The sequence below is a fragment of the Sebastes umbrosus genome, chromosome 22, assembly GCF_015220745.1.
Source record: "Sebastes umbrosus isolate fSebUmb1 chromosome 22, fSebUmb1.pri, whole genome shotgun sequence".
NCBI lineage: Eukaryota > Metazoa > Chordata > Actinopteri > Perciformes > Sebastidae > Sebastes > Sebastes umbrosus.
In genome coordinates, this window is record NC_051290.1 from 8,428,070 (window position 1) to 8,441,539 (window position 13,470).

The 13,470-nt window shown below is 38.7% G+C and overlaps 1 protein-coding gene across 3 annotated transcripts; it reads left to right on the plus strand.

The window, feature by feature from the left end:
- The first annotated feature begins 3,146 nt into the window (after positions 1-3,146).
- Positions 3,147-12,701, plus strand: men1 (multiple endocrine neoplasia I). Of its 3 annotated transcripts, none has more exons than XM_037759484.1 (10): positions 3,147-3,298; positions 6,151-6,631; positions 6,742-6,950; positions 7,504-7,632; positions 8,771-8,811; positions 8,961-9,048; positions 9,334-9,470; positions 10,506-10,650; positions 11,036-11,209; positions 11,345-12,701. In XM_037759484.1, exons 2-10 carry the CDS (start codon positions 6,196-6,198, stop codon positions 11,897-11,899), a joined length of 1,914 nt encoding a protein of 637 aa, XP_037615412.1. In that variant the 5' UTR covers positions 3,147-3,298; positions 6,151-6,195; the 3' UTR covers positions 11,900-12,701. The 3 variants fall into 3 exon arrangements, with proteins under 3 accessions (XP_037615412.1, XP_037615411.1, XP_037615413.1); XM_037759483.1 differs by having other exon boundaries at positions 3,157-3,298; positions 6,156-6,631; positions 11,345-11,899; XM_037759485.1 differs by lacking the exon at positions 3,147-3,298 and adding an exon at positions 3,304-3,414 and having other exon boundaries at positions 11,345-11,899.
- The last annotated feature ends 769 nt before the right edge of the window (positions 12,702-13,470 follow it).

Below are 13,470 nucleotides of genomic sequence, written 5' to 3' on the forward strand. Positions count from 1 at the left end.
TCGTATCGTATCGTATCGCATCGTATCGTATCGCATCGCATTGTATCGTATTGCATCGCATTGCATCGTATTGCATCGCATCGTATCGCATCGCATCGTATCGCATCGCATCGTATCGTATTGCATCGCATCGCATCGTATCGCATCGTATCGTATTGCATCGCATCGCATCGCATCGTATTGCATCGCATCGTATTGCATCGCATCGTATCGTATCGTATCACATCGTATCACATCGTATCGTATCGCAATGTCTCCGTTTAGGGCTTCTACATCTCATTAATCGTTGTGTTTACTTGTCTATATCCATAATCAATTTATCCCTGATTCCTTACAAGAAAAACTTTGAGGAATCCGGACATGCACTGTCCAGTATCAGCTATTTATTTCACATTCACATTGATTGAATTTTTGGCCAAAAAAAGAAACTATATGGATTAAAAGAGAATTGAATCGTATCGTATAGCATCGTATCATATCGCATCGCATCGTATCGCATCGCATCGTATCGCATCGCATCGTATCGCACCGCATCGCATCGTATCGTATTGCATCGTATCGCATCGCATCGTATCATATTGCATTGCATCGCATCGCATCGTATCGTATTGCATCGTATCGTATTGCATCGCATCGTATCATATTGCATCGTATCGCATCGCATCGTATCGCATTGCATCGCATCGTATTGCATCACTTCGTATCGTATTGCATCGCATCGTATTGCATCGTATCGTTTCACATTGTATCGTTTCACATTGTATCGTTTCACATCGTATCGTTTCACATCGCATCGTTTCACATCGTATCGTATCACATCGTATCATATCACATCGTATCGTATCACATCGTATCATATCACATCGTATCTCATCACATCGCATTGCATCGCATCTCATCGCATCGCATCTCATCGCATCGCATCGTATCGCATCATATCTCATCGCAACGTATCGCATTGTATCGCAGCAACTCTTGTTATCAGTAAAATCCACAACTGTTGGGAATTTATCATTTTTGTTGTGAAGTTCAAAAGCGATGTAGAAATATTCGACAGCAATTGAAGGCAGCAAGGAGGTGGGTGAGATGCGTTCAATGGCTCCGTTTCAGGCTCCTACATCTCATCTTCGGCATGACGTGACTTGTATCTGCGTTCAAGTACAATAACATAACAAATCATTTTAATAACAACCACTCATTAATTTATCCTCCATCCTCGCTGAAAATATTCCAGCAACTCTTGTTATCAGTAAACATCCACAATTATAGGAATTTGTCATTTTGTTGTGAAGTTCATAAGCGATGTAGAAATATTCGACAGCAAGTGAAGGTAGCATAGAAGAATATTCTTGAACACAGACACCATGTTATTATACCTGCTCTGAACAAAGTGGGGATTTTTGTATTTTCGACCATTAAGGCTGCATTTTTTTCAGTGCATACCAAAATATTATCTTAAATAATTATGGGATATATATGGATAAGTATGCATAAACTGCTGCTGTGTTTTGTTTTTTGTTTTTTTATAACAAAGCCAGCCACATTGATAAAATCGTCTTGAATGATGATGAAGATATGTTCCAAGAAGAAAAAAGGCACAAAAAAAAGCAAAGTGAAAGCGACTTGAAACAATTATAGAATAAAAAATGTATTTCTGTTGTTGTACTGGTGGAATTAGTGCTTCAGAAATGGACATTATGCTGAATTTATCAGGACAAAAGGATTGTTTTTATTTAAAAGCAAATTAAAACAGGAGATCAGAAATAAAAAATATGATAAATATATATATAACATTAACATATATATATATATGATAAAATAATACTATAAAAACAGGGGAATTTGGCTTAACAATATGTCTCTGATATGAGCCTGTTTCAAATTAAGGCCTGGTCTCTTTGCAGCTGATTTAAATAACTTATTATAAGTAGATATTCAATAAGATGCAGTGACTTTCACAGCTATATATTACAATTTTATACAAGTCGAAACTGGATTTTTTTCTGTAGCTTGTTTTCCATTATGTAATGGTTACCTTTGTTCCATTTTTGTAGTAAATATATCACATAATGTCATTATGCTGCCCTCTATTGGTGGCGAATACAAATAACACACTGTGAACTACATTTCCCAGCTACATGAGAGGAAACTGGTTGCTTACAGTAATATACAGTAATATACACATAGGGGTCAAAGGAAATTAAATGGTAGATAAGATTGCAAAGAAGGCTACAAAAAATAACCACATTGATTTGACATTTAAGCTTCAGCAAAACAGAAATGAAGAGCATTATTAAACAGATACTGAGGGAAAGGTGTCAGAAGCAATGGGAGGAAGAGAGGAAAGGAAGATAGTTCTACAGAATTCAGAGGAAAGTGGAAGAAATGAGGTGTGCAGGAAGGAACAGGAGAGATGAGACAATCATATCAAGACTTAGAAAGTCGTAATATTATAAAGTAGTAATTTTACGTGTTATTTTCTTTTTTTCTCGTAAAGTTATGACTTTATTCTCGTAATATTATGATTTTTTTTTTCGTAAAGTTATGACTTTATTCTCATAATATTACGACTTTGTTCGAGTAAAATTATGACTTTATTCTCGTAATATTACAACTTTTTTCTCGTAAAGTTATGACTTTATTCTCGTAATATTACGACTTTATTCTCGTAAAGTTATGACTTTATTCTCGTAATATTACAACTTTTTTTCTTGTAAAGTTATGACTTTATTCTCGTAATATTACGACTTTATTCTCGTAAAGTTATGACTTTATTCTCGTAATATTACAACTTTTTTTTCTCATAATATTACGACTTTATTCTGGAAATCTCAGATGTTTTTTCCCTCAATGTGGCCCCTAATATTCCGTAGTAAATGTGCTCTTTGGCCCTCACTGCATTAGACTTATATACTATATACTTAGACTATAAACTGTGTTACCTTCATCACAATGCTTATTATTATTTATTTTATTTATTTTTGTTTTTATTTTATTTATTTTAATTTATTTAATTTATTTATTTTATTTTATTTTATTTAATTTTATTTTATTTTATTTTATTTCATTTTATTTTATTTTATTTATTTATTTTTTTTTTTCTTCCTGCCAATCTACTGCTCCACAATAGGGATGGGCTCAAACGTGCTGACGTCACGTTCTGAGATCTGCGTCGTTACGTTACGCAAAAACGTAACAACACTAGCAGTAGCGGCTCTTCAGTCAGACTGAACTGAACTGCGCGGCAAAAGAAGAGACACAAACAACAAACATGTGGCTGAAGCTCTGAGGAAAACCGGTACGTTAACCTCTCTACACACTGGTCTAACTATTAACAGAGAAGAGTGTTAGAGTGAGGAAGTGTTGAGGCATGTTTAGGAGACACATCTATGGAACATAATAACAAATAAAGAGGTGAGTTTAAGCTAACTAGCTAGCTCGTTAGCTTGTTAGCTAGCTAGTTACTCACAACCAGCTGCTTCTGAGAGGTTTATCTCACTATATGTGCCTCACTTTCTAGTTTATATATGTTTCTGTAATAGTACTTTATCTCACTTAGCATTCATTTAGATAACAAGCTTAAATGGGTTAACTTAACTTAGTAAAGTTAGCTAGTTAGCTTACCTACAGATCAACCACGTGTCTACTAAAAGACTGTTTATGTTATTGTTGTTATTGAGACATTGAGATGTTTTAATCAACCTTAGAAGAGCTTCTATATTAGCAGCTTTGTATTGAATGAAGCTACATCTAGTAGCAGGAGGAGGAGTGCCCCGCCCACCAGAGCAGCCAGATAGCAGCTGCCCAGCATTGATGTAAGAAGCCTTATGCAACCAGTCTGCTGCTGCAGGCAGTGGGTCAGGGTTTATGTTTTATGTGTTAAGTATGTGCATTATTTATGGGCAAAATTATGAGATTATTATTAACAGGATGTTTATTAATGCCGATAAGTCTCTAAACTAGCTCGATGAATAAACAGTATGTCAAGAAATGTTGCTTTGCATACTACAGGAGATGACATAATTAATAAAAAAATGTATGAATATAATAATAAATATAATTATTATATATATTTTATGATATAATATATATATATATTATTATTGCTGAAATTACCTAGTGTCTGTATATATATGTCTGTGTGTGTACACACTAGGTTTTTATTATTATTATATATTATTATATTTATGTGTTTTTTTATATATATATATATATATACTAGTTTTTTTTATTAATTGTCATCTCGTGTTGTATGCAAAGCAACATTAGTATGGAAACAACGTATAAATATAATAATATATAATAATAATAATAATAAAAATCTAGTGTGTGTATAATAATATATAATAATAATAAAAACCTAGTTTGTGTAGAAAATAATATATGTGTGTCTGTGTGTATATGTATATATATTTGTTTGTGTGTGTGTGTGTGTGTGTATATGTATATATATATATATATATATATATACTATTTTTTTTATTAATTATGTATTTTTTTATTATTTCTTGACATATATATTTATCGAGCATACAACACGAGATGACATAATTAATAAAAAAAACTAGTATATATACATATATATATATATATAATAGTTTTTTATTATTTTATATATTTTTATATTTATTATTATATTAATACGTTTTTTTATTATTAATTATGTCATCTCCTGTTGTACGCAAAGCAACATTTCTTGACTTTAGGTGTCCTTGGGTGTCCAGAAAGGCGCCACTAAATAAAATGTATTATTATTATTATATATTTATCGAGCTAGTATGAAGACTTATCGGCATTAATAAACATCCCGTTAATAATCTCAGCAATAATAGTAATAATATATATATATATATATATATATATATATATATATATATATATATATAAAATTCTAGTATTTATATATTATTGTTGTTATTGAGACATTTCCACGTTTTAATCACCTTTAGAAGAGCTTCTATATTAGCAGCTTTGTATTGAATGAAGCTACATCTGGTAGCAGGAGGAGGAGTGCCCCGCCCACCAGAGCAGCCAGATAGCAGCAGCTCCATGATAGCTGGTGTTGATGTAATAAACAGCCTTATGCAACAACGAGTCAAGCTGCAGTCAGTGGGTCAGGTCCATGTCTACTGGGGGGTTATGTTGTATGTGTTTAGTGTGTGTGGTAGTTATGAGCAATATTATTATTATTGCTGAGGTTATTATTAAGAGGATGTTTATTAATACCGATAAGTCTCCATAGTAGCTCGATAGATATATGTCAAGAAATGTTGCTTTGAATACAACACGAGATGACATAATTAATAAAAACATGTATTAATATAATTATTATATATTATATATGTATATATATTATTACATATTATATTATATTATGTTAATTATGTTTATTAATGCCGATAAGTCTCCATACTAGTATACATACCATACCTCCATACTAATGTTGCTTTGCATACAACACGAGATGACATAATTAATAAAAACTAGTGTGTTTATATATATATATATATATATATATATATATATATATACACACACACACACTAGGTTTTTATTATTATTATTATTATTATATTTATTATTATTATTATTATTATTATTATTATTATTAATTACTTTTAAAAATGTTGCTGCAAATTACCACGAAGGAACTGTTATGTGTTATAATGGGGAATTTTAACAGGAAAATCACAATTTTAAAGGAAAATTCTGTTTTTCTCTATATACTGTTCTACAAATCTCATGTGCAGACCTAAACCAACAATGAATACATCCTACTAACAAGTATCGTGTGTGTTTGTGTATCAAAGCCTGATATCTCCTCTTCCTCTGAGCCATAGAGCTCCATTTAAAAACACATCAATGAGCCACACTGTGTCACTGGGGGACATGTTCCTTCATTACCATGAATACACACACTGTAGTTTATATTGATTCAATGTCTCATATACCGTCCTGCTGCCACTAATATTCACTAACACCAAATGTGGATTAATCCGCTGCTAGTGTCCAGTATTGGGCTGTTTTTAAAGATTTACGTCTTCAGTAGGAACCAATAGTCTTTGAGCGTTCTTTTGATTTTGCCTTCTTCCTACAGCATCAGTGTGTGATAGTGATGTGGAGTTGAACTGACTGCTGTGTATCTTTCAGTACAGCAGGTGAGGAGAGCATCTGAGTTGACTGACAGTGGACATCATGGGTTTGCACTCATCCCAGAAGAAGCACTTTCCCCTGCGGGGGATCGACGGTGTGGTTCAGCTCTTTGATGCTGAGCTCCGCAAGCCTGAGCCAGACCTAGCGCTTCTCTCCCTGGTCCTGGGTTTTGTCGAGCATTTCCTAGCCGTGAACCGGGTCGTCCCCATAAACGTTCCGGGGGTCCGGTTTGAACCGCTGGAGCCGGACTGTCCCAACTCCTGCTTCCCCACGGTGGAGCTGGGCATGATTTCTGCACTGTACGAGCGCTTCACGGCCCAGATCCGTGGCGCAGTGGACCTGTCCCAATACCGGAGGACTGCTTCAGGGTCCAGCAGGGAACTGGTGAAGAAAGTGTCCGATGTGATCTGGAACAGTCTAAGCCGCTCTTACTTCAAGGACCGGGCCCACATCCAGTCCCTCTTCAGTCTCATCACTGGTATAACATTATTACAATGACATGAGATGTCTGTTATGGAGAGTGTAGACTTTGATCAACTTAGAATAAGTGAAATTAATGAAAATAATGATTTGCTAAATTTGAACCAGGTACCAAACTGGACAGCTCTGGTGTGGCATTTGCAGTGGTGGCAGCCTGCCAGGTTCTAGGTCTGAAGGATGTCCACCTGGGACTGTCTGAGGACCACGCCTGGGTGATTTTCAGCAAAAACGGTGAAGAGACGGCCGAGGTCACCTGGCACGGGAAGGGTAACGAGGACCGGCGAGGACAAACGGTCTCAGCAGGAGTCAATGAGAAGGTGAGGTCTTCTTCCACTGACCTGAGATATTGATGACACGCTCTCACAGCACTTAAATAAACAAATTCAGAAAAAGAAATAGGAATTAAAAGTGTACGAGTGCATCAGTTTTTTCTCGGTGAGCTCTTTGTGACACCAGAAAAGATCAGTGAACAGATCGGGTTCAGGAATGTGCAGCATGACTCGCTCTCAGTATCTGGAATTGAATTTCCCCTCGTGGTTCCAGTTAGCAGTGATGATGCAGGATTATGTCACCAAAACTGTCAGCCTATATGACCTAATATTTGGCTTGTAATAAGTCAGTGTGGACATGAAACAGACCAGAGGCCTGTACTAAGAAGCGAGTAAGGGTATCTTTGCGTGATCTGGCTTAACTAACCCTAACAGGCTAAACGGTCCTTTGACGGTCGTTATTAACGTGGTAAATCAACCCAAGGTTTCTCAGTCTGGCTTTGAGCGCATTCACAGGAAAACTTTAAACAGACAGACTGATAATGTCTAGTATTTGATATTTACATTCCTGTAAACCCGTCCTGTGTGTGTGTTTCCTCAGAGCTGGCTGTATCTGAAAGGCTCCTACATGAAATGTGACAGAAACATGGAGGTGGCCTTCATGGTTTGTGCCATCAACCCCTCACTGGACCTGCATACTGACAGCTCTGAGCTCCTGCAGCTACAACAGGTGAGCACCGCTACGCCACGTGTCAGTGTGCAGCTGGTTGTTGCATATCTGCTTTTTTAATCTTCCTGGAACACACCAACGTTTTCAGTTTCACAGTAGATGCTGGGGGAAGCGGTGACCTAAATGTGAGAGAGTCGGTCTAAAACGGAACTATTTGATGTTCATGCTTGATTAAACTGGAAATTCCCATTACCTTTCTCTTTTGTCATGCAGTTTGGTGCCTAGAATGTATTTTCCCCTCAGACTGAATTTCACACAAATGGAGTTGTATTTCTTTTTCACAACTTACTTTTTCCCCAAGTTTTCATCCTACTCAAACATCAAGACGCAGTGTAATGTAGTGTAGTGTTTCACATATAGAATTTATGTGGGCAGACCACCCTGTATGATTTTGTCTTTATTCCTGACTTTCAACCATGAATTCAGATGCGATTGACGATTGTATAGTTTGGAAAATTGCTTCCCTAATCAGAATGTAAACCTTTTTTTTTTTAGGGAGAAATTATGAAAACATGCACCTGTAACACCTGAATCTACATGCACTCTTATTTCACTTGGAAATTTCAGTAAAATGTACATTTCCATAGCACTATTTCCATCATACTCTTGTCATGTCATACTCAGAACCTGTTTCTCTCACTTCACACGCACACATTGTTCAAACACTACTTATTTTAGTTTTTTATCCGTTAAGATGCCATAAAAAAACTCCCTACAGTTGTTTCACATTAAAAGCCTACCAGAATTGAGCCAATGAAAGGCTTTTAATTTGAAAAATCGGATTCATTGACCGTTTCTTAACAGTAAAAAAAACAAAAACTGTAAAGTAGAAGCGACTGAAAACTATTTCTTTTAGCGAAGGGAAAGTGTTCTCAGCAGAGTGGTTAATATGACATGATGACTCTGTACTGATGGAATTAATGTACATGTACATTATACTGAATTTATCAAGACAACAGGTAAACATGGAGGTTGAATGAAGTGTTGAGTTTGCAACAACAAACAAATAGTTAGAATATGCTAAAATAATCATAGAACTGGGACTGTATGAAAAAAAGGCCCATGTCTAATAAAGCCTGTTTCAAATGAATGTGTTTTTTCATGAGCTGCCTGTGTTACTCTTCTCTTCATTCAACAGAAACTCCTGTGGTTGCTGTATGATCGAGGCGATCTAGACAGGTGAGAGTTTGTGTTGATGAAGTTAATAAGGAATGAAAAGTCTCTGAAAGTCTCACAGTTTCTAAACACTGCCTGTTCACTGTGAAGAGTTGATGTGTAAACTTGCTAAATTCCCAAACCTCCTCCTCCTTTCCTGCACTGTGTTCCAGGTATCCTATGGCAATGGGCACTCTGGCAGACCTCGAGGATCAGGATCCAATCCCAGGCAAGGAGAACCCCCTGAAAATCCACCTCAAGGTCAGTCTTTAGAGAGGTTTCCAGCAGGTCACACAAACTATTCATTTTGAGAAACACATTTTAAATCGTTTACAACTCAACGTATAACAATATATGGAACAGTCATATAAAACACAGTATCAGACATGCACTTACCAAAACCAACCAGATGGAGTCCGCTGCACTTGTCAGTAACTGAACTTACTGTGAACTACTGTTTTGGTTGTGGGTGTTTTAAATGCTGCTTGTATTCACAGATCAGGATGTTATAATAGGAAGTTTCTGTGCTCTCTCTCTCTCTCTCAGGCTGTGAGTTCCGCTCAGAAGCACTACAACAACGAGCACATCTACCCCTACATGTACCTGGCTGGTTTCCATTACAGACACAGGGACGTGCGGGAGGCCCTCGGGTCCTGGGCCGAGGCAGCTCAGGTCATGCAGGAGTGAGTTCACACTGCTTTTACACACTAGTATGTTGCAGGTTAAAGTTTAGAATGAATGAGTTTCGTGCTCAAATGGTAATGTGAGGTCACATTTTTCAATCTGGGAAGATAAATACTTGGATCTCACTTCCCCGCTCTTTATGCACATAAACACATAGTAAACACATGGCTCATACAGCAGACGTTGTGACGTAATATTACATGAATGTCAGTAGTAACATCCTACAAATTCGTGAATTTAATGTGGTCATCCAGCAGCAGTGTCAACCAGCAGCCTCAGTTGTTATTCCACCAAACGAACACAAGGTGGCAGTAAATGCAAAGCTATCTTCCCTGACTTGTGTTGCGACTACTAAAATTAAATTAAAGACAAAATGCGTTAATCAGCCATCTCATCCCAAAGATGAGTATTAAAGTAAAGTCATGTGACAGCTGAGTTTGAGTTCTGGTTGAGATTGTTGTTCACTGTGGTGGTTTTTTTCCTCTGTCACATCCACCACTAAGAAGAAGCCCGGGTCCCAGTTTGTTTGAGAGGGTGTGGTGGTTGAGCCAGGATGTGTCCAGCATCCTCACGCTCTCTCCTCCCCTTTAAACACACAGTTCATGAGCTGCATCTAAAAATACCAGCACTGACCCACCAGAGCAAAACATTCCCTCCCCATCCATCAGCTTCCTTTTTCCTGCTCCCCCATTGTTCGTCCATTCCAGCTCGCCCTCTGCGCACCATCGACAAGATGGGAATGTGTGTATTCATAACAGTGGATTCTTTGTAGATCATGCAGCAGGGTTCACTTGTCTGGACTGTTGCAATGCCTCCAATAATCATCAACATGTTGCAGGTCAACAATCCAGCCTGAAAGACATCAAATGGTCAAATAGCCCTCTCTTATTTGCACTTCATGTAATGATGTCTTTTGTAAAGGTAGATGAAAAGACATGTAAAATGACCTTTTCAGTCTCATGGTGCATGCTATATTCGGACTTCCTCCCTGCTGCTGTTATTAAAAGTCCTTCTCCTCTCGCCTGCTCTTTCAGGTATAACTATTTCCGCGAGGACGAGGAGATCTACAAGGAGTTCTTTGACATTGCAAACGATGTTATCCCCACTCTGCTAAAGGAGACGTCTGCTGCTGCAGAGAGTTCTGGGGAGGGAGGAGAGGGAGGAGAAGGAGCTGACAAGGCAAGTACTTCCCAGCCAGAGAAGGGCTGCAATCCAGCACATTCAACTTTTAGATCTGGTCAGCTCATTTCATGTACAGGATTTTACTTTTTGGGGACTCTGGGGTTGTCAGCAGAAAGAAAGAAATCTGAGAATGTGACCCCTACACCTGCGATCCAGAGTGACTTTACGGTTTTTCAGAGGCTGTAGCGGGTTCAGTTTTAGAGCTAGAGTGAAAGAAAACCTAAAGAATCCATTGATACCAATCATGTCATGCTAGCTTGTCATGAAGGAAGTTAAATAACGCTCCAAAATTAGGCTACATTTTGGCGAGGAAAAACTGTCATGGCCATTTTCAAAGGGGTCCTCTGACGTCTGTATAACACAGTGAATACTCTGATTTCAGGAGCACCCCAAGCAGGCAGCAGCCCTCTCAGCACTCCAGGACCCAGAATGCTTTGCCCACCTGCTGTGTTTCTATGATGGCATCTGCAAATGGGAGGAGGGGAGTCCCACGCCGGTCCTGCATGTGGGCTGGGCCACCTACCTGGTCCAGTCTCTGAGCCGCTTTGATGCTCAGGTGAGAAACCCAGAATAGCTACAGTATGCGTTTGATCTTCAAAATGACCAATAGAAACTGTGTTCTGCAGGAGAGATGCCTGATGTGTGTCGATGCTTTGTAGCTAAAAATAAGTTTGTGGTTTTGATTCCGAAGGTTCGTCAGAAAGTGTCGATCATCACCAAAGAGCTAGAGTCCCAGGATGATGATGACATGTCCAGCGATGACCCCAGGGAGGGCCGGAGGCGAGGCCCGAGGAGAGAGTCCAAGCTGGATGAGCAGGGCTCTCCTCCGTCTGCTGCTCCCAACTCCCCATCAACCCAGCCTCCAGCTGCTGCTGCTACTGCTGTTGCTACTGCTGCTGCTGCTTCTGCAGCCCAGCCCAAGAAAGTGGGAGAGGTAGGGGGCCGCCGACGCTCCTCCCAGGGCACGCGGGGCGGAGACGCTGAAGGAACCCCCAAGTCCCCAAGCCCAGACTCTTCACCCTCATCCCAGCAACAGGCGTCGCCCTCCCCGGCCGGTCCTGTGGTCGCCTTCCAGAGCGAGAAGATGAAGGGGATGAAGGAGCTGCTGTGTGCAGCCAAGGTGAACTCCAGCGCCATCAAGCTGCAGCTCACCGCCCAGTCACAGGTCATGATGAAGAGGCAGAAGAGCACGCCGGCCGGGGATTACTCCATGTCCTTCATGAAGCGGCAGCGCAAGTCCCTCTAGACATGCTGATTGTTGTAGGAGGAGTTGTTGACTGTAGGAGATACTGTGAACGGCGACACGGAGACCCGATTAACCTCGCTTTATGTTTGTGAAACTTTTTACCAGTGTTTTTCATCCAGAGAGGTCCAGTTCAGTCAACATCCTCATCGTTCCGAGCAATATATATATTTGACTTCCAACACTTGAGTTAAGCATCACATATCAGGTTTAAAACGGAACAAGTGAACATTTCATTCTGTTATTATTTAACTTAAAGCCAGAAAAAGATTTTTTTCTGGGGAACTTCCTGCTGGTTTGATAGATTGTAAGCAGCTCATTCATTTATTAGTTTGTGTTTTTAATTGGCAGCCAATTGCACACGGACTATTAACTTCTCATTGTCTTACACGTGGATGTTTGAAGCCAAAGTAAAACGAGGATGACCAGAACACAACGTACAGATGTGTAAATATCAACTTGTACCATTAGGAAACCTGTCCATGACTGAAGCCTTGGAAGTGATTAATTTAGGATAGTTACTGTGTAACATTGTCCACTTCTGCTCTACCGACAGCTTCTTTCTTGCTAGCTCTATGTTGCCTTACTTTGCCTTTGTTCTTTTCTAAAGTAGGTGGCCTTTAGTTTTGAGAATATAGCTAAGCTAGGCCTATTTCTAATGATTAGAGAAGACCAGAAAGACCATGCACTGTTGAGACCGCGGAGCCGCATTAGGTGGGCCCGCTACATCCTATTTGCTTGATGACTTGTGGTTTTTGTTCTTGTTTTTGTATCTGCAAGTAATAAAAGCCTGATGAAAATAGAATGTGATGATGTTTATATATATATACTAGGGCACATGTTGAGCTGTAAGAGGCTGTACACTATAAAATATGTTCACCTGGCCAGGCTGTTTCAGCTTGTTCTGCATTTTCCACATTCAGCAGGGAAGAGGAGGAGACCTTTCTGTGATCTCACAGAGGCAAATACAACCAAATTTGGAACAATTTTGTGTGAAAATAAGAGCATAAATAAGAGTGGATTGTACATCCATTTGACAAATGAGGAGCAGGAAGGGAGATGTACCGACTGAAACTGAAACTTGTCTTATTCATGAAATGAAGCTGTGGTTTAACAGTCATGTCTATGAGACACACTACAGCTGCAGACTAAGCAGTGATTAACCCGTGACACCAGGCTCACGTGAATCATGAATCAATATGCACACAACACACTTGTCCAAGTTGACATAATACAAAAAAATGTTAACCAATTCATAGATCAGATTCAAAAGAACATGAGACATGGGTGTGATACAAGACAATCAACTATAGATGGTAAGTAAGTAGTAAGCCCGTTCCCACCATAAAGAGAAGAGATATTAAATACTAAGTTAAAATTAGTCAATTTTTGTGAAAGAATAACTCAAGATTCTGACTTTTATGTCAGAATTGTGAGATATTTGATCTATTATGAATTAATAACTCAAGCGTTTGTGTTAGTTAAATTATGTAATGCTAGATTATGACATACTAAGTCAATATTTTAAAGTCACAGTTATGTGAAAATTATTTGTGTTCATACATTTTGACTTC

What these genes read in the sequence shown, in the direction of transcription:
- men1 (XM_037759484.1), top strand. Translation starts at nt 6,196, where the DNA reads ATGGGTTTGCACTCATCCCAGAAGAAGCACTTTCCCCTGCGGGGGATC. An exon ending in AGCTCCTGCAGCTACAACAG is followed by an intron (nt 7,633 to 8,770) that starts GTGAGCACCGCT and finishes TTCATTCAACAG; the next exon opens with AAACTCCTGTGGTTGCTGTA. An exon ending in GCAGCTCAGGTCATGCAGGA is followed by an intron (nt 9,471 to 10,505) that starts GTGAGTTCACAC and finishes CTGCTCTTTCAG; the next exon opens with GTATAACTATTTCCGCGAGG.